The sequence below is a fragment of the Hyperolius riggenbachi genome, chromosome 4, assembly GCF_040937935.1.
Source record: "Hyperolius riggenbachi isolate aHypRig1 chromosome 4, aHypRig1.pri, whole genome shotgun sequence".
Classification (NCBI taxonomy): domain Eukaryota; kingdom Metazoa; phylum Chordata; class Amphibia; order Anura; family Hyperoliidae; genus Hyperolius; species Hyperolius riggenbachi.
This window is the reverse complement of record NC_090649.1, coordinates 478148374-478170038: the sequence shown is the minus strand read 5'-3', so window position 1 is coordinate 478170038 and position 21665 is coordinate 478148374. Positions and strand designations below refer to the sequence as shown.

General features: G+C 44.4%; 1 protein-coding gene across 2 annotated transcripts in view; it reads right to left on the bottom strand.

Moving 5' to 3' along the window:
* Positions 1-207: 207 nt before the first annotated feature.
* Positions 208-21665, bottom strand: part of CENPF (centromere protein F) — a 93881-nt gene continuing 72423 nt past the window's right edge. For both annotated transcript variants that reach the window (XM_068232961.1, XM_068232962.1), the window contains exons 15-20: positions 19598-19765; positions 17598-17750; positions 17084-17243; positions 13887-14348; positions 12490-12677; positions 208-5882 (exon numbers count right to left, since the gene is read on the bottom strand). In XM_068232961.1, coding sequence (XP_068089062.1) covers positions 5715-5882; positions 12490-12677; positions 13887-14348; positions 17084-17243; positions 17598-17750; positions 19598-19765 — 1299 coding nt within the window. In that variant the 3' untranslated portion in view covers positions 208-5714. The remainder of the gene's footprint in view (positions 5883-12489; positions 12678-13886; positions 14349-17083; positions 17244-17597; positions 17751-19597; positions 19766-21665) is intronic.

The window sequence follows — 21665 nt, the reverse complement described above, 5'->3', positions numbered from 1 at the left end:
ACGCGGGAGCGAGCAGGAGTGCGCGGCAGCAAGGGACGAGTATCTACGTCCCTGAGAGCTGTAGAGGGAGTTTGCAGGGACGTAGATACGCGTCTCAGGGAGGTAAAGTGGTTAAAAGGAAATCAATATGGCAGTCTTCATATCTCTCTCACATGCAAAAATCATGATGCAATAAGCAGACACACGGAAAAAAAAACGAGAGGAAGATTTAAGCTGGTAGCTTTTTATACTGGCAACGTTCGTCAGTCCACGATACAGCGAAAGCTCAGCATATACCTTTCAAAGGTTAATCGTAACAAAGTTAAAGAACAGTATAAAAACATTCAAGTATTTACATATTATAAATATATACAAGACAAGCTATTTACAACTACAAACACTGAAAATTAGGAGTATAAAAAGTATCATTAGAAAAATACAAATTTAACCACCCAAAAGGCATTGAGCGCAAAAAAAAAAACAGCACTGGGAATTTAGGCGCAGGTTGAAGCTGAAGAACGGCTCTCCCTGCTCCCGCACAAGTCCCGGCGGCGGTAATTACTAGTCCCCCCTCCTGGCCGCCATGGACTCAGGAGCAAAACCTAATTCGGCTGCCAGCTATTTGCTGGCGGACGAATTACGCTGCTTTTAAAGTCATTTGGGCTCCGTCTTGACGGCACCCAAATGACTGAGCACCGCTTTAGCCGTAATTTACAATACGGCCTATGGCGTTGGATGATGTGCCCAAATTCCCCTGTGCTGTTTTGATGCCGGAGATCATATGTACAACACACAGCAGGGATGCCGCCTGGACACCAAGTGCTCAAGTATTAGTATTATCAAACACACAAAACAAAAAGGACGGTGTACTGCATACACAACGGCACAGCCCCAGAGAAATATATGGACTAAAAATACTAAGAAACTAGTAATCTCTTTCTTCCGTTCTAGTAAAGGAGATGGACAATCGTGTTCACTTTATGCAGCCAGTCATGTGCAGGGAAGGTCTGTATTAGAAAATGCCTGCCTGTGTTTGGGTAATTCCAGGCTTCATGGCCAATCCAGTTTGTCCAACCTCCCATTAAAAACAGCAGACATTTACTATATAATTCAGTCACTGGATAACAAAAAAAATAGTTTTCCTGTTTAGTGTACCATTATGAAACATGACCATACAATCATGTAAAGGGGTAAAGATAAGCAACTGGCACACCTGATGCCCAGGAAAAAATCAGGGTAAAGGGAGAAGCAACTAGCACACCTGATGCCCAGAAAAAAAATCAGGGTAAAGAGAAAAGCAACTGGCACACCTGATGCCCAAGAGAAAATCAGGGTAAAGGGAGATGCAACTGGCACACCTGATACCCAGGAGAAAATCAGTCTAAAGAGAGAAGCAACTGGCACATCTGATGCCCAGGAGAAAATCAGTCTAAAGAGAGAAGCAACTGGCACATCTGATGCCCAGGAGAAAATCAGGGTAAAGAGAGAAGCAACTGGCACACCTGATGCCCAGAAGAAAATCAGGGTGAAGAGAGAAGCAACTGGCACATCTGATGCCCAGGAGAAAATCAGGGTAAAGGGAGATGCAACTGGCACATCTGCTGCCCAGGAGAAAATCAGGGTAAAGAGAGAAGCAACTGGCACATCTGATGCCCAGGAGAAAATCAGGGTGAAGGGAGAAGCAACTGGCACACCTGATACCCAGGAGAAAATCAGGGTAAAGGGAGATGCAACTGGCACACCTGATACCCAGGAGAAAATCAGTCTAAAGAGAGAAGCAACTGGCACATCTGATGCCCAGGAGAAAATCAGGGTGAAGGGAGAAGCAACTGGCACACCTGATACCCAGGAGAAAATCAGGGTAAAGAGAGAAGCAACTGGCACTCCTGATGCCCAGAAGAAAATCAGGGTAAAGAGAGAAGCAACTGGCACACCTGATGCCCAGGAGGAAATAAGGGTAAAGAGAGAAGCAACTGGCACATCTGATGCCCAGGAGAAAATCAGGGTAAAGAGAGAAGCAACTGGCACATCTGATGCCCAGGAGAAAATCAGGGTAAAGAGAGAAGCAACTGGCACATCTGATGCCCAGGAGAAAATCAGGGTAAAGGGAGATGCAACTGGCACATCTGCTGCCCAGGAGAAAATCAGGGTAAAGAGAGAAGCAACTGGCACATCTGACGCCCAGGAGAAAATCAGGGTAAAGAGAGAAGCAACTGGCACACCTGATGCCCAGGAGGAAATAAGGGTAAAGAGAGAAGCAACTGGCACATCTGATGCCCAGGAGAAAATCAGGGTAAAGGGAGATGCAACTGGCACATCTGATGCCCAGGAGAAAATCAGGGTAAAGGGAGATGCAACTGGCAAATCTGACGCCCAGGAGAAAATCAGGGTAAAGAGAGAAGCAACTGGCACATCTGACGCCCAGGAAAAAATAAGGGTAAAGAGAGAAGCAACTGGCACATCTGATGCCCAGGAGAAAATCAGGGTAAAGGGAGAAGCAACTGGCACATCTGATGCCCAGGAGAAAATCTGGGTAGAGAAGCAACTGGCACATCTGATGCCCAGGAGAAAGTCAGGGAAAAGAGAGAAGCAACTGGCACATCTGATGCCCAGGAGAAAAATCAGGGTAAAGAGAGAAGCAACTGGCACATCTGATGCCCAGGAGAAAATCAGGGTAAAGGGAGATGCAACTGGCACATCTGACGCCCAGGAGAAAATCAGGGTAAAGGGAGATGCAACTGGCACATCTGATGCCCAGAAGAAAAAGAGGGTAAAGGGAGAGGTAACTGGCACATCTGGCGCCCCGGAAAAAATGAGCGTAGAGGGAGTCTCTTGGGCGCCAGATGTGCAAGTTTCAAAAGAAAAAGCATGAAAAAAAATTCCTGAGGGCTCGTTTCCACTAGTGCGGTGCGGAATCGCCTGCATTCCACCGCGGACAAAATCGCATGCGGGTGCGATTCCGCATGCGTTTTTGCCGCGATTTCGCATGCGATTCCGCATAGGTAAGGCTGTATGCGATTTTAACCATGTCACTGCCTGAGTGAAATAACATTAATACCTATGCGAAATCGCATGCGATTTCGCGTCAAAAAACGCATGGTCACCCCGCATGCGATTTCCCTATTAGTTACATTAGCGGCGATTCGCGCACATTCCTTCTGCAGGCGAAATCTGACGGCCCTGCCGTGCAGATTTCTGCCGCACCAAAAAACGCTGCCGCAGCCGCACAAGTAGAAACAGCCCCATCCACTTACATTACCTATGCGAATCCGCGTGCAGTGCCCGCATGCGGATTCGCTATAGTGGAAACGGGCCCTGAAAGAATATTCATCAAGAAAGTGTTCCCCAAATGATAAAATGCTAACGATAGAATATGCTTTTCTAAATTATAACTATGAGGAAAATTGACCAAACCCATGGTGGTTTTTCCATACAGCCATCTAATTCCATCCACAGCTCACTTTGGTCTGTTCTCTATCTGCTTTCTCTCTCTCTCTCTCTGATCGTTCCTTCTCCTCTCTAAATCTCATCTTACCATGCGTTCTTTGGATCCTATTCCCTCCCATCTGATTCTGCAGCTATCCTCATCCTTCTACTAACATCGCTATTCAACATGTTCATCTCCACTGGCATCTTTCCATCCTCACTCAAAAAGGCTGTTGTGACACCACTACTTAAAAAAACATCTCTAGATCCCATCTAACTCACTAACTACCGCTCTGTGTCACTTCTCCCATTTGCATCCAAATTACTTGAATGCCATATACATGCTGAACTAACCCATTATCCAGCCACTAACTCCCTGCTTGATCAGTTCCCGTATGGCTTTCACTTTAACCACTCCACAGGAACAGCTCATATTAAAGTGGCCAGTGATCTTATTGCCAAATCTGAAGGCCATTATTCCATACTCATCCTTCTTGATCTGTCATTAGCGTTTGATACTGTTGATCACAACTTACCCCTACAGATTTTTTTCATTTATAGGTATAAAGGGCCTCGCTCTCTCCAGGATATCTTCCTCTCTCTATGGATGGTCTTTCACAGCCTCCTATTCAGATCAGATCTCATCTCCCCATCCTTTATCTGTCTGTGGGGGTTCCTCAAGACTCTGTCCTCCCCCCCCCCCTCTTTTCCATGTGCATGCATGGTCTTGGCAACCTAATCAACTCATTTGGGTTTCAATACAACTTATATGCGGACGATACACAACTATACCTCTCGGCCACGACCTTAACTCCCTCCTAACACATGTTCCTGTTAGTCTGCTATGTCTTTTCTCAGAACGAATCATTTTTCCACCGTCTCTGTCCGCTTTTCTGCCTGATATAACAATGAACTTTAAAGGGAATCTGAATTGAAAAACTTATGATGTAATGAATTATAAAATACAGCTAAGTAGAAGATTAGTAGCAAAATCGTCTCATATCGTTTCCAGTACAGGAAGAGTTAAAAAAAAATTTTGTTATCTATGCAGAAGAGCTTCTCTGAGCTCTCAGACCCAACTTGGACCAGAGACCGTCCTATTTTCTAAAGCATTTATACATCAAAGAAACAGGGAAAGACAGCTTCAGATAAGGTTTTACTGCAGGGGAGTTCAAAGGGCCATTAGCTTTGCTCTATTTCATAGTTTAAAATACAGAGTATAGTTCGTAAACTGCAAATATGACAGAATGATGCAATGTTAAAAAGAAAAAAGCTATATAACTGAAAATAAAAATGAGACTTTTCTTTGCTACTAATGTTCTTTTATCTATACTACACATAAAATTCATTACATTCTTAGTTTTTTTTCACTTCAGCGTCACTTTAATAACACCCCTATAACTTCAATTCCCAAAGCATGGTGCTTAGGGGTAATATTTGACTCCTCTTTGACTCCTCACATTCACTCCCTAACCAACTCCTGTCACCTCCAACTAAAAACATAAAACCTTTTCTCACTCAGTCAGAACACAACTAAAATGTTAAAGGGAACCCGAGGTGAGAGTGATATGGAGGCTGCCATATTTATTTCCATTCAAAATAATACCAGTTACCTGGCAGCCCTGCTGATCTGTTTGCCTGCAGTAGTGTCTGAATCACACCAAAAACAAGCATGCAACTAATGTTGTCAGATCTGACAAGATCGTCAGAAACACCTGATCTGCTGCATGCTTGTTCAGGGTCTATGGCTGAAAGTGGGCAGCCAGGCAACTGGTATTGCTTAAAAGGACATAAATATGGCAGCCTCCATATCACTCGCACCTCGAGATATTATAAAAACAGTATATTAAAATGAACCCATTTCGCTCTCCTTCCTGATCACGCAGAAGTTATGCAATTGTTGTTTGTGTCCTGCATTATTAATGTCACCATTTCCTCTCAGCAGTCACGTGGCAACACTCAGCTTTGTCCTGCAGTTACCATAGTACCAGCTAAGAGTAGACATTTTACACATTCCCATGAAGCACTTGGAATGCAATGTCGGGTGGTACAGTGGCTGGCACTCTTAGTTTGGAGCATTAGAGCTTCAGCATCATATACTGGCCAGGACACTAGCATGGAGTCTGTGAGTTCTTCACCCCCACTTCCAGTGGGAGGAAACCACCCTTCACAGGACTAGAGGGGTCACATGACTTCTGGTTCTGGGTGTTAGTGGAGCAAAGGGTATATTCATACTGATTTGCTCCTCTGGAAAAAAGAATAATAACGCAATAAAACATAAAAAGTATTGTGAAAGTCTGAGGATGTGATCATTGGACTTGACATGTCCCCTCCTCCTCAGAATCATCGTGCAACACCGCCATGTCCATCCTGTTGGGGGCGCTGGCTTCTGAACGCCGCCTGTTCATCATCTTGTTGGTTGAAAGAGGCGACTGAACTTCTGTTGGCTTGGAGTCGGGTCCCATTTCAGTTTTACCCTGCAAGGATGATAGATCAGTTAGTGTGGTTACCTGCAAGGTACATCTGTCACAAACCTAACCTGATCACACAGATAATATTGTAAAAAAAAAACTGCATATGACAAACTTGGATGAAAGCTACATATTACATTTGTCAATAGCTTTAGAGAAAGACATTTTTTTTTTAAACCATAAAATAGTACAAATAATGTTTCAGTGCTTTTTTATGCTCCGCCTGGTAATATTTTTGTTGCAAAGAGAGTGTTGCTTTACTGTGATAGCAAATGACTCAACAAAATTAGAAAAGTCCTTATATTGGGCACCTTATTTAATTCACTTTTTCTTCTAGGTTATATTTTCACACCTTATCAATAAAAATGACTTTCAAAGTGGACCTGAACTCTTGCACAGGACAGAAGGAAAACAGAGAAATCTACCCTGTATGTATTTAGAGAGTTTAGCCTGTCTAATTCCCCCTCATCTGTGAATGATTACATGTAATTTGATCTCTCAGCTGTGTCAGCTGGCTGACACAGCAGAGCAGCTAATTTGCAAACACAGGATGTTATGTCTGTTTCCATGAAAGCAGGAAGTAGACACACTGCAGATTTATTGCAGGATTTGTATAAGCTGTAACAAATGTTTTTCTTTAAAGGTGGTTATGCTGTTGCTTGTCTTTCAGAGCAGAGGGTAAGTTGAGTTCAGATCCGCTTTAAGCCTAGTGCAACACATCCATTTTGAAAGGTAAATCACTGACCAATTTTACCAACTCCATGTAGTATGAGATTTTACCTACAGCATCTGTTCATACTATTCAAAATCAGTCGGCCCTCATACTACCTGCAAGTAGAAACATTTCCCAATCAAAACTGGAGGTGTGTACCAAGCTTAAGGCGGACCTGAACTCAGCACTTCCTCTCTGCTCTAAAAGATAAGCAACAGCATAACAACATGTAAATAAAAACATTTCTTTGTTGCAGCTGATACAAATCCTGCAATAAATCTTCAGTGTGTCTACTCCCTGCTTTCATGCAAGCAGACATATTAAAGGAAACCTAAACTGAGAAGGATATGGATTTTTCCTTTTCAAATAATACCAGTTGCCTGACTCTCCTGCTGATCCTGTGTCTCTAATACTTTTAGCTACAGCCCCTGAACAAGCATGCAGATTAGGTGCTCTGACTGACGTCAGACTGGATTAGCTGCATGCTTGTTTCAGGTCTGTGATTCAGACACTATTGCAGCCAAAGAGATCAGCAGGACAGCCAGGCAACTGGTATTGTTTAAAAGGAAAAATCCATATCCCTCTCAGTTAAAGGACAACTGAAGTGAGAAGCATATAAAGGCTGCCATATTTATTTCCTTTTAAATAATACCAGTTGCCTGGCAGTCCTGCTGATCTATTTGGCTGCAGTAGTGTCTGAACCACACCAGAAACAAGCTTGGAAAAACAAAGAAATCGAGAGCCCAATATGGTGTAGTATTGTTAAGTTGGTTGTGGTTAAAAGCAAAATATTTTAGATATACTCACAAACATGGGTTACCCATAGGCAACCACTTCAAGTGCAGGTGGGGAGTATTAGAACCTGACCCCACTCAGGTTTTTAAGATGTCGCTCTCTGTAGATAGGAAACGGGGTAGCACCCCTCCACCGAGGGTGGACTCAAGATTTCAGCAAGGCTTGGTGTACAGAGGCGCCAGAGTAGAATAAAAACGTTTAAAAAACGTCTAAAAGAGGAGGATGTTCAGGTGGACTTACCTCCCTCAAAAATATAAAATTCAATTGAGTCACAATGTATCAATACAAAAATGTTTATTGAACTCCACTTAGTGCCAAGTGGAGTTCAATAAACATTTTTGTATTGATATATTGTGACTCAATTGAGTTCTATATTTTCGAGGGAGGTAAGTCCACCTGAACATCCTCCTCTTTTACACAGTTTTTAAAGGTTTTTATTCCACTCTGGCACCTCTGTACACCAAGCCTCACACCAGAAACAAGCATGCAGATAATCTTGTCAGATCTGACAATGTCAGAAACACCTGATCTGCTGCATGCTGGTTCAGGGGCTATGGCTAATAGTATTAGAGACAGAGGATGAGCCAGGCAACTGGTATTGCTTAAAAGGAAATAAATATGACAGCCTCCATATCCCTCTCACTTCAGTCCTTTAAGGTTCCCTTTAACATCTTGTGTTTACCAATTAGCTGCTCTGCCGAGGCAGCCAGGTGTCACAGCTGAGAGATGAAATTACAACTTGTGCCTGGTCACAGATGAGGGTGGGGGGGGGGGGGGGGAATTAGAGAAATGCATCCTGTATGTATTTAGAGCTTTTAGCCTTTCTATGTTTTACTTCTGACCTGTGCAAGAGTTCAGCTCCACTAACGTTTGACCATTAATGTGTACATGTAGCTGATGGCTTCCACACCTTATGACAATATATGTGCAGTTGATGGCTGTCTGTCTCAGACCCCCATCCCTGTGGAGTGGTGCGGACAGATGCTTTGCTGGATCAGCAGCACTGAGCGCCGGGTCAGCAGTCAGGGAAACCGCACTCCATGTCCGCTAACGAGCAACTCAAGGCTGTCACACTGGGCGGTTCACGGCTCTGAAGAGGGCTACTCAATGCTTAGCTAGCACTTTGCTGACCTGTAAATCTAAGACCCCCGGCCTGACACTAAAGCGCTGCAGGAATAACAATGCACAGGAGATTTTCCGCTGATACAATAAAGAACCTCCATCTAGGCTCATTAAAAAGTAACTAAAGCCTTGAAAGCCAAACAGCTGAACAGACAAATAAAAGTTCATTTTGCAAGAAGGTTAGAACAACAGTTCTGCGGAACTCAGATGTCTTTTGAAGAGTACTTAGAGGAACTCCAGTGAAAATAATGTAATAAAAAAAGTGCTTCATTTTTACAATAATTATGTATAAATAAATCCCCGATTTATATTCTGACATTTATTACATGGTGACATTGTTACTGTTGGCAGGTGATGTAGCTGCTGCTTGCCGTTTTGGCAGTTGGAAACAGCTGTCAACAGCTATTTCCCACAATGCAGCAAGGTTCCCAGACAGGAAACTGCCAGGAGTACCATGGTCCTCAGAGTTTCTTGTGGGAAGGGTTTCACCACAATATCAGCCATACAGAGCCCCCTGATGGTCTGTTTGTGAAAAGGAATAGATTTCTCATGTAAAAGGGGGCATCAGCTACTGATTGGGATAAAGTTCAATTCTTGGTCAGAGTTTCTCTTTAAAGGGAACCCAAGATGGGATTATAAAGACAAAACATACCTGTGGCTTCCTCCAGCCCCCTCTGGCCTGATCAATATCACCCCGTCCTCTTCTGACTGCCCGTTCTTCCGCAGTTGGCCCCGAAAAGTCCTCCGGTCCGGGTCCAACAGCATATGCATGACCTGGCCGCGCTGTCCCGTCGGCGAGTGTGTTTTGCGCAGTACTACTGTGCAGGCGCAGAACGCTCCCAGCGACAGAGTGAGTCGAGGGCGCATGCCTGGCCAGACTGTGCCGACTGGCAAATTTTCCAGGGCCAGTTGTGGGTCAAAGGAGAAGGCGACTGAGGATGAAGAGGGAGTGATCAATCCGGAGTGGGCTGGAGGAAGCCCTGGGGTATTATACATTTTGTAAGTGGCCCCATCTCAGGTACACTTTAAAGTGGACCTGAACTCAGTACTTCCTCTCTGCGCTAAAAGATAAGCAATACTAGGTACTTATCCGTTAGCCGGGCGCATCCGGCAGGTGGCGCTAATTACTATTCCCCCTCCAGGCCGACATGGATAGTACGGAAAGATGTAACTCTGGTGGAGTTTTGTCGCCACCTAGAGGATGCGCCCAGCTAACGGATAAGTACCCAATACTATAATAACCTTTAACCACTTTTTCCACCACTGCAGTATATCTACGTCCTCTGTGACTTCATCTAAGCTATGAGGACGTAGATATAAGTCTTGTAGCAGAAGCAGTGCTGTGCATGATTGGGCTTGCTCCTGTGCAAAACCTCCGGCACTATCTGATGCAGCACTAATTGGTGAAAGGGAATGTATGTTCCCTGAACCAATAAGATTGATTTTTACCATTAAAAATACTTTCATTTTCTCAGTTCGTAGTGAAAAATGCACCCTGTAACATTATTTCAAAATCCAATATCTACACCATAAATTGTGACAGGAACATAATCTAAATTTTGTGACAAATGGTAGAAATACACCCCCTCCCCCCAACAAAAAAAATGTGTGTTTCTTATCTACAGTAGCCCTTTTTATTTTTACACTGGAATTGATAAAACTGAGAAATAATATGTTTTTTCTATTTTTCCCCCTCTTTTTCCCATTAAAATGCATAGAAAACAAAATTGTTCGAGGGAAAAAAAATGCCATACAATGAAAGTCTAGTTTGCCCTGAAAAAAAATATATATTTCATTTAGGTGTCATAAGTAGGGATAACATTATTGCTGATTAAATAGGGACATAGCTAAAATGTAAAAACTGCTCTGGTCCATAAGTGGGAAACAAGGTCTGGATGCAAAGTGGTTAAAGTAAAACAACATTTCTTTGTTTCAACCGATACCAATCTTGCAATAAATCTGCAGCGTTTCAGCAGAAGCCGCGACTAGGGGAAGCCGTGCAGGAGAGGTCTAATCACCGCTGGAAGTGTAGATTAATATAGCCACGCTGCCACTAACTGTACTTACACATGGGGAGTGGAGGAGATTGGGGGGGGGGGGGGGGTTGGGGGGCGGAGGACGACACTGGAGCAGAAGGGGACACGGGGACTGGAGGACAACACAGAGGGCCAGAAAGGGACAAAGGAGGACCTGGGGGCCAAGGAGGACAGAAGCGGACACAGGAGGGCAAACTCGGGGACCAAGGAGAGCACATCTGTAAGACACTCCTGGAACATGGGTGCACCAGGTTTAGTATAGATTTTCTTCCTTGTTTTTTGCCCTCTAAACCTGGGTGCATCTTATAGTCTGGTGCGTCATATATCCTACTACTTCTGAAACTTTCCACGCATAGCACAGTTAATGATTAACTAAATAACACACCACGAGGGGTTTGCTGATTACAAAACCTGTATTCAATAAGCACACAAATTGCATTACAATACCCTCAAACCTCCCATGGAATTGCACATACCCCAAAAATGAGCTTCCCCCTCCCAGAAACCCAGTCAGGATCCTTTTTAACCTGCAGGACTTATATGCATGTACCAGCGCTGGTTTTTGAATTTCCTTTGGCCATAGTTCAAATGCGTGTTATAAGCATGTTATAGAAAAGTGAGGGGGAATCCTTTTCAAGATTTAAAAGAGGAAATAAACAGAAAATTGTCATGGGGATTAATTGAGGGAATTTTATTGGAAAGGGAATTCCGTTATATGGAGGTGAAAGAATTTAATATACCAACCTTTTATATTATCCCCAAAACTAATAAAGACATAGATAATCCCCCGGGGAGGCCAATTATCTCAGCAAATGGAGGCCCAATTGAGAGGATAGCACAATTTGTGGATGAGAAAATCAAACCGATAATGATGGCTCTACCCTCCTACGTACGTGACACAATGGACGTGTTAAAGAAAATTGAAAATGTAAATTTGCCTGAAAAATGTATTCTAGTGACTTTAGATGTTGAATCGTTGTTCACCTCAATCCCACATGATATAGGCTTGGATGCATTACATTTTTTCTTGGAAAGGTTCTATGGAAGGGATGAGGAAGCACATAATGAATGTGTTCTTGATTTAATGAAATTGGTGTTAATGAAGAACTTTTTTGAGTTCAATGGCCAGTACTATCAACAGTTGAGGGGCGTGGCCATGGGGGTGGCATGCTCCCCGGCCAACGCGTGCCTGCACCTGGGAAAGTGGGAGTTGGAGGAGGTGTATTGCGCGCGTGGGTTCGAGGAGCATGTCGCCCTCTGGCCACGCTTTATAGACGACATATTAGTAGTCTGGAAGGGCGATGAAACAAGTCTACAACTTTTTGTAGATCAGTTAAATAAAAGGAATATCTATGTAACTTATAGTCATGATGAAAGAGAAGTGACTTTTTTGGACTTAAAACTACAAAGACAGGAAAATTGCCTAGTAACGAGTACATATAGAAAGCAAAGTGCAGGGAATACCCTTTTACACGCTGAGAGCCATCATATGAACTGTCAGATAAGAGCAGTCCTATTGGGGGATTTCTGAGAACCAGACGCAATTGTGCTACAATTGATCTATATAAAGAAGAGTCAAAGAAATTGAGAGCTCGTTTAAAGGAAAGAGGTTACTCCTCTAGAATGATCAGTAGGGCTTATATTAGAGGGTTAAAAACAGATAGGAGTACATTATTGACTATAAAAGAGAAAAAGAATCAAGGGTTTGAGGGTATTGTAATGCAATTTGTGTGCTTATTGAATACAGGTTTTGTAATCAGCAAACCCCTCGTGGTGTGTTATTTGGTGCGTCATATATGCCAAAAAAAATATGTTAAATGGTAGACATAAAGCACACACTAAGCCTGGCCAAGCACATTGTGATGAGAGTAAATACACCATAGTAAAAGACTCCTATGTACTGAGATTCTCTCTGTATTACCACAGGAAGCACTGAGCATAGACTCACCTTCTGTAGTTTGCTGCCCCCTGCTGCTGGGCTGGAGAAGTGAGCCAGGTTCATCTGATTTTCATTTTGTGTAGCATGAGGAGATGGAGAATTGGTCTGTGATGCCAGACGGGGACTCTGCCGCAGCGGCACGGCTGCTCTTCTCAACACAAAGGGGCTCTGCTTCCCTGAGGGGATGTCAGAAAAGCCTAGAAGACATAAGAAAAGCTTGCCGGGTAAGAAGAGTGTAAGCGGAGGGGTGTGTAAGGAGACCAGATGAGGCTTGCTGAAGCTCTCCATGTATTCCTCTATTAGGATACTCTGTGAAACTTGAAGAGCAAGTAACCTACTACCGTCTATGGGTCTGTAGATCCAGGCGACGTAACAGCAAGAGAGCAGGAAGAGGCTGGGAGGACCTAAGAAGGGGGAGTTGGGGTGTTTAGTAGGAAAGAGTGGTGCAGGGCAGCAGTAGCAGAGCAAGAATAGGCTGGGAAGGCACATAAGGTAGAGTAGTTGGGGAGACACATCAAGGTGGCGTTCGAGTGATTAGCAGGAGCAGAGTGGAGCAGGGCAGCAGAAGTAGAGCAGCAAGTAGTTGGGGAGACACATGAAGGTGGAGTGGGAGTGATTATCTGCAGAAGGGCAGCAGTAGCAGAGCAAGAAGTGGCTGGGAAGACATACAGAGGTGGAGTTGGAGAGTTTAGTGGGAGCAGGGCAGCAGTAGCAGAGCAGGGAGTGTCTGAGAAGACATGTGAAGGTAAAGTTGGGGTGTTTAGCAGGAGCAAAGCAGGAAGTGGCTGGGAAGACATATGAAGGTGGAGTTGGAGTGTTAGCAGGAGCAGAGCAGGAAGTGGCTGGGAAGACATACAGAGGCGGAGTTGGAGTGTTTAGCAAGAGTAGGGTGGAGCATGGCAGCAGGCAGAGCAGGAAGTGACTGGGAAGACATATGAAGGTGGAGTTGGAGTGTTTAGCAGGAGCAGAGTGGAGCAGGGAAGCAGTAGCAGAGCAGGAAGTGGCTGGGAAGACATACAGAGGCAGAGTTGGAGTGTTTAGCAAGAGTAGGGTGGAGCATGGCAGCAGGCAGAGCAGGAAGTGACTGGGAAGACATGAAGGTGGAGTTGAAGTGTTTAGCAGGAGCAGAGAGTAGCAGGGTAGCAGTAGTAGAGCAGGAAGTGGCAGGAGAGACATATGGAGGTGGATTGTTAGCAGGAGCAGAGTGGAGTAGGGCAGCAGTAGCAGAGCAGAAAGTGGCTGGGAAGACATATAGAGGCGGAGTTGGAGGGCAGGGCAGTATATCCAGGTTCAGACATAACATTAGCAATACATTTTTACTGCATTTATCAGTTTATGGAGACATTTTAAACACATTTACAAAATGTCTTGCCGCGCAGTTACATATTTATTGACACTCCACACACCTTTTTTCACAACTTCTGGAAGCCCATCTGGTTCGTACGGTTCCTCCACTTCCATCGTACTTGGTGCTTTCCTGACCTTCTTGGTCACCCCCTGTGGCGTTGCGGGCGCACTTCCTGTATTATCGCTCTCTCTCTGCCTCTTATTGGCTTGTTTTGCAGGTCCCTGGGTGGACCTTCTGCTGCTCCGTCGTCTCTTCTCGGGCTTGGCCAATGGCTGCTGTGGTGCTGCAGGAGGTACAGACTCCGCCTCTTTATTCTGCTCATACTCCCTCAGCTTGGAGCTCAGCATGTCCACTTGCTTCATCAAGCAGTCATTGCTGTCCTCCAGCTTGTGAGTCTTGATCATCAGGTTACAGTATTTCTCAACACTATCATCTGCCTCCTGAGACTTCTCCTCCAGGATCTGCTTCAGCTCCGCAATCTCTGACAGCAAATCTTCTGCACTGTCATCATCTCCTTCATCTGAATTGAAAAAAAGGGGAGATTTTAAACCACTTTTTCCACCACTATATTATATCTACGTCCTCTGTGACTTCATCTAAGCCACGAAGACGTAGATATACGTCGTGCAGCTGAAGCCCATCTGATGCAGCACTAATGGGTTAAGCGAACACATGTTCCCTGAGCCAATAAGATTGATTTTTACCATTAAAGCGGAATGAAACCCAGCATTTCTACTTTGCTCTAATAGATTATTTACATCATATTATATACAACCAGCATTTTTTTTTTTTACTAGTACTGCATTTAAAGGGTTAACACAAGCTTTAGAAGCTTCCCTGTCTGCAGAGCTGGCCGCTTCCGAACTTTACATATTATCTTGTATTTAATTGTATCAAGTGAGAAATGTAAACAAAGCCTTCTCTCACACTGTCAGGTCCCCTGAACAAAGTCAGACAAGCAGAAATGCTTTCTGATGCTTTCTGATTAAGTTAGAGGATGAATAAAGCAGTTATAAATAAAATGCAAAGTCAGCTCTCAGAGTAAAATAAATGTACTTTAGGAACGTATAATTTCTAAATGAATAATAATACTTATGCACAAAAGCAAATATGCTAACCGTATGGCATATAAAAAGTAGGAAAACTTGTTTTTATTGAATATTATGTCAGAGTTTTATACCGCTTTAAAATTACTTTTATTTTTTCAGTTCATACTGAAAAATACACACTGTCAGGAACATAATCTAACTTTTGTGATAAACAGTAGAAATAGCCAAACAAAATGTGTTGCTTTTTATTTTTAAACTGGAATTGGTAAAACTGAGAAATAATGTGGTTTTTTTTCTTTTTTTCCCCTCCATTTCCTATTAAAATGCATAGAAAACAAAAAATTGGCATACAATGAAAGCCTAGTTTGTCTTGGGGAAAAAAAAAAAAAGATATACATTTCATTTAGATGTCATAAAGGGTTACTGTAGGGGGAAAATGAGTTGAACTTACCCGGGGCTTCTAATGGTCCCCCACAGACATCCTGTGCCCACGCAGCCACTTCCCAATGCTCCGGCCCCGCCTCCCGTTCACTTCTGGAATTTCAGACTATATAGTCTGAAAACCACTGCGCCTGCGTTGCCGTGTCCTCGCTACCGCTGACGTCACCAGGAGCGTACTGCGCAGACACAGACCATACTGGGCCTGCGCAGTACACTTCTGGTGACATCAGCGGGAGTGAGGACACAGCAATGCAGGTGCAGTGGTTTTCAGACTTTATAGTCTGAAATTCCAGAAGTGAACAGGAGGCGGGGCCGGAGCATCGGTGAGCGGCTGCACAGCACAGGATGTCTGCGGGGGACCATTAGAAGCCCCGGGTAAGTTCAACTCATTTTCCCCCGACCCCCTACAGTGTCCCTTTAAGTATGGATAAAGTTATTGCTGATTATAGGGACATAGCTAAAATGTCAAAACTGCTCTGGTCCATAAGGGGGAAACAAGGTCTGGATGTGATGTGGTTAAAGGAACAACTATATAACTAAAACTAATGAAATACATTTGATCTTAATACTTTTGAGAGAAGATTCCAGGTTTAATTTCCTGCAAAACGTTTTAGCTATCTATTTAGGAAAGGCAGCGTTCTCCCCAGGATTTTTTTTCCAGCCGGGTGGCATGAAAAAATAGCCGGGTGGGACGTGATGAGAAAATGCAGGGCTGACACTTCTGTGCGCAACTCTGCTTACAGTATAGGAGGAGGTGAGCAGATGACAGCCGGGTGCTCACCAAAACTAGCCGGGTGGAGCACCCGGCTAAAAGAGCCTGGGGAGAACACTGAAAGAGTTCTTTACAGTAAGAGTGATTAAGATGTGGAATGCATTGCCACAGGAAGTAGTTATGGCAAATTCTATATCTGCATTTAAAGGGACTCCGAGCTCAGAAAAAAAAAGGAAAGTTGTACTCACCAGGGGCTTTCTCCAGCCCAGTGCTGCTCGGGAGGTCCCATGCCGGCGTCCTGGCTCCTCTCCTTCTCCCCGCTCCGGAATGGCTGGCAGGCCGCAGCCCGGGCGACACTCTCCCGAGTGTCGGGCTGCTTCTTCCGCATATGACGCGGATTACGTCACACGCCGGCCGCCTCGCGTCATCACGGCGGCCGGCGTGAAAGTACTGCGCATGCGCGCTTTGTTCGCGCATGCGCAGTACTTTCACGCCGGCCGCCGTGATGACGCGAGGCGGCCGGCGTGACGTAATCCGCGTCATATGCGGAAGAAGCAGCCCGACACTCGGGAGAGTGTCGCCCGGGCTGCGGCCTGCCAGCCATTCCGGAGCGGAGAGAAGGAGAGGAGCCAGGACGCCGGCGTGGGACCTCCCGACCAGCATTGGGCTGGAGAAAGCCCCTGGTGAGTACAACTTTCCTTTTTTTTTCTGAGCTCGGAGTCCCTTTAAAGGGGGCTTAGATGCTTTCCTTGCGTTGAAACACATCCATGGCTACAATTACTAGGTAATTCCCGGTCGTGTTGATCCAGGGATTTTATCTGATTGCCATCTGGAGTTGGGAGGAAATTTTTTTCCATGCCTGGCAGTAGTAAAGATGCTGCCCTGCAGGCTCACCAAAGATCAAACAACATGAAGGAATTACACGGTATCAATCATTTCTCAATCAATCTTCTTTTTTTTTTACTTCTCAAAGGAACGCACATTAACTGGTGCAAATCTTTACACAGGGAATTTTTGGTATATTACGATTGTTATCAATAAGTGTCAACATACGTTCTTGTTTGTGGGTCATGTTCTTCATTGTCTCTTCTTGCTGGGCGATGAGGGTCTTCAGCTCCTCCTTCTCATGTTCCATCTGTTTACATGAGCTCACCCAGAAACTCAGCTTACCACGGACGGTCTCTTTTTCCTTTGTCATGTGATCCAAACGAACCTAAAGTCAAAAAGAAAGAAAAAATGTATTTCAAAATAAAGCCGGGGTCCTGCGCTGGGCTGAATGAACAGCGCCATCTAGTGCCTCCTAGGCATAGCTGCTGCGCAAAACAAAACTAGTAAGAGATGCAAAGAGGCTGCAGAGAACAGGATGTAAATTCTGCAGGAAGTGAAGCCTCTGTCTACCCTGTGGGTATGGCAACACCTGACAGTAAGCGCAACCAATATCAATTATCAAACAAACAAAAAAAGGGGGTGCTAAATGTATTCCTAACCCTTATAGTCAGAAAAAAAGTAACAAGCTCACCTGGAGGATAAATAGTACGCTATAGATAAAATCAGTTGCTAGACGTACCTTCAGTTCATGCAGCTGCTCTTGAGCCTGACACAGGGATGATGTCACCTCCGTGTTGGTGGCTCTGAGGCTGTCCATCTCCTGGCGGAGCTCTGTGAGGTGAGCTTCTACTGCCGCCAGCTTCCGCTGATAACCGTCCGTCTCTTCTTTATGCTGCAGGTAAGCAGAGATATCAGTCATGTTTCCTCCACTGGGAAACAAAACCTGTTTAGCAGACAAGCCTTCAGGCATTTCCTAGTGCTGAGCGGCTCGTTTCTACCCATGAGATTATTGTTTGATGTCTATATCATTTTTAGACCTGGAGATCGCTGCTGTATGTAGCGCGGCCGACGCATTTTTATTACTTAAAAGTGCACCGCATTCTTAAGAGTGGAGTGTGCTAGGGGCATGCAGAGGAAACCGTTCAAGCAAAAAAGGGGGATTACCCACAAAATAGCACTATTCTGGATTCAAGAATAATTAACATTTTATTATATCCAAAATTGCAATCCATATGCAGTGTTCTCGCCAGGCTCTTTTAGGCGGCTGCTCCACCCGGCTAGTGTTGGTGAGCACCCAGCTGTCACCGGCTCACCTCCTCCCTCTGCTGTAAGCAGAGTTGTGCAGAGAAGCACCAACCCTGCATTCTCTCATCTCGCCCCACCTACTTTTTCATGCCACCCGGCTGGAAAAAAATTCTGGTGAGAACACTGCATATAAATACTACATAATTAAAAACAACCTCAATCACCGATCCAAATATAAGCCAATAAATAGCAATAGATCAATTGAATTGTATGAGTAGGCGGTGTATCAATTTATGTAACCTGCACAGTCCAATTAGACTCTGTGTTAGACTGAAGTGCAAAGAGCAATATAAAAAGTGCAAACTGCGCTATAAATAGACGTCATTAAATACAAAATACAGGGTGGGCCATTTATATGGATACACCTTATCTATGGATACAGCCCATATACCACCATACCATCAATTGTTTTCTTCCAGCAGTCTTGGAGGAATCTATCCAATGTGGGTTAGTGTCAGACCAATAGCGGTGGTTTTGTTTGTTAACGTCACCATTCACATAAAATGGTGTATCCATATAAATGGCCCACCCTGTACTGGTGTCAATCATACATAGAAAAATCACATAGTGCAAAGGTAGCGAACTGCAATATAAAGTGCTATTGCTATAGATATAATGCTGGTAGGTAGCATAAATGTGTAATAAAAGTGCATGTATACATCACCCAGGTATGAGATTGGGACCAGGAGTGGATCAGGAGTAAATCAGCAATAAGCCAGGGTAGACAGGTCCACTGGTTCCGAGGACGTAACCCCGGTTTGTCAAGACCGATACCCAGAGTTACGGTATTGGTCTCTGGGTATCGGTCTTTACAAAGTTGGGCGACGCCTGCGGAACTGGTGGACCTGTCCAGCCTGGCTTATTGCGGATTCCCTCCTTGCTCCTGATCCACTCCTGGTCCTTTTTTTTTTTTGATAATGGATATTGGTTGCGCTTACTGTCAGGTGTTGCCATACCCACAGGGTAGACAGAGGCTTCACTTCCTGCAGAATTTACATCCTGTTCTCTGCAGCCTCTTTGCATCCTTTACTCGTTTTGTGCAGCAGCTGTGCCTAGGTAGCACTAGATGGCGCTGTTCATTCAGCCCAGCGCAGGACCCTGGCTTTATTTTGAATATATACACTTTTCTTGCATATATAAGCTACCTGCCAGCATCATATCTATAGCAATAGCACTTTTCCATTACCACTTAATATTGCATTCTGTAACCTTTGCACTACTGAATGTGGTTTTTCTATGTATGATTGATATCAGTGTTTTGTATTTATTGAAGTTTATTTATTTATAATTAGAGGCTTTTAAGCGGGTCACACTTTTTTTAAGTGCAGGGGGTGTCCAGCCTATACCAGAGTACATATGGTAGTTTTTGTGTGACCAGACACCCTTAAGGTATCACAGTAGGATCAGTTTTACAGTTCATGGTTATGAGATCACCTGTTTCAGGATGTCCTCCAGGAGGACCTTGTGGTGGGACTCCGCCTGGACAAGCAGCAGGTCACGCTCTTCCTTATATTTCCCGGCATGGGATTCCAGGTCATTCTGCAGAGCTGCAACTCTTCCCTTCAGCTCTGTGGCCTCGGATGTGGCAGCCAGGAGACGGGCCTGAACACAGATCAGTCCTTCATTAAAGCGGTATCGTCACCATAAAAATCAAATTTCAACATCAACTGGTCTGAGTGTATTAAGTGATAAAGATGCTAATCCTGCATTCAAAACTTTCAAAACGTTTTCTGCTGTTATGATTTGGAGTTATCACATACTTAAGGAGCACTGGCTCTTTAGTAGTCGGTGCCAAAGAATTGCATGCTGGGGGTTCTTTTTATCTATAATATATTCCTCCTCTTCCCTTTATTTCCCTGTCTGCTGCTTATCTGAAACCTGATCCCCTACTCACTTGTGTTTACAAGCAAGGCTGAGGTGACTCAGCGATTGGAGGAGACAAGAAAAAAAGTAAAGGGCAGAAATGACATCATGAGTTAGCCTTTACTGTGGGCAAAAGACATGGCCCCCACCAGGAACAGAATTCTCGTCATTTACTATATAACATTCACTGAAATCAAAACGTGGACAGTATAATACATGTGTTATGTAAGTAGATCAAGTATTTATCTACTTATATATGTGTTTTTTTTTCCCTGGAATAGTATGGCTGATCCTACTGCTTTAAACCGGACATTCTCAAACATATATAATCAGAGATGGTCCTCGACATGCTAATAGTTCCGGCTTGCATGCATATTTCACCACTTGAGGACCAGAGGTTTTCTTACGCCCTAGTGACCAGGCCATTTTTTACAATTTGGCACTTCATACCTTTAAAGTGGATCCGAGATGAGAAACTAACTATTACAAGTAACTTGTCTGTATATCTTATCTAAAGTTTAGATACTTTACACAGCATATCTAGCTGCAAACAGCTTCAAAAGTTAGATTATTTATTCCTGTGATACAATGACAGCAGCCATGTTCTGTTTGTCACACTGTCACAGGCTGAGGGCTGGAGATGCTATCAGCTTGCCTGTGTGTAAATTCAGTCCCCTCTGAAATCAATTGCTAGTAACCTCCTCCTGTCCAGACTGAGCTCCCATAAGCCCTTGCTATAGTGCCAAGTAGGCCTGAACGATTTTGAGAAAAGATTGAATCGCACGATTTCTTCAAAATCGAGGTTAAGCATGTGCCTATTCGTCTGCGCAAAGAAGGCGGAGCAGAGCTGTGATAAATCCTAAGCCCAAACAAATAGACAGTAGGTCAAAAGTAAAAAAAATTAGACAAAGGCCTCGATTCATAAAGCATTCCCGCATGCGGAAATGCTGAAAACGGCTCACTTTACCAACCACACAGCAAAATGTGTATTCATAAAGGCTTTTTCCGCATGAAAAGCCGACATTCGCGAGCAGAGTGATAGATCACCTCCTTGCGCGGTGATTATCATAGCAAAAGTAACAAATGTCAATTCATAAAGATTAGAGGTAGCGGTATGCGGACGGGGATTACCGCTACCTCTGATGTGGCGAGAAGCGTGCGGAATACATTGCAGTGAATGGGACAGACCTCCCAAGCAGCTGCAGCAGAGAACACCGCACGGAGGGATTCCGCCTGCTTCTCCTGTTTCCGCATGCGTAGGACAGCATAACGCCAGCCTACAGCGGAATATCTCCACACGCATATCACAACAGGCAACATTTTTATGAATTACCACCCTGAAGGCTGAAATACCGACAGCGGTGTTTCCCCGCTCGAGTTTACCTTACCGACAGCACTTTTATGAATCGAGGCCCAAGTCGAGGGGGTGGGGAGTTATCATGCCACTGTCCCTTGATTCCCCATACAGTACATATTACTATGCTTGGGGTGTGTGCTTGGGATGAAAGCCATGTCACAGAGGCGGTGGGGGCGGTTAATGTCAGGTGTGGGATAGGTAGCGTAAAGGTAAGCCGTGGGGGGTTGCGCTGATACACATCACACACACACACACACACACACACACACACACACACACACA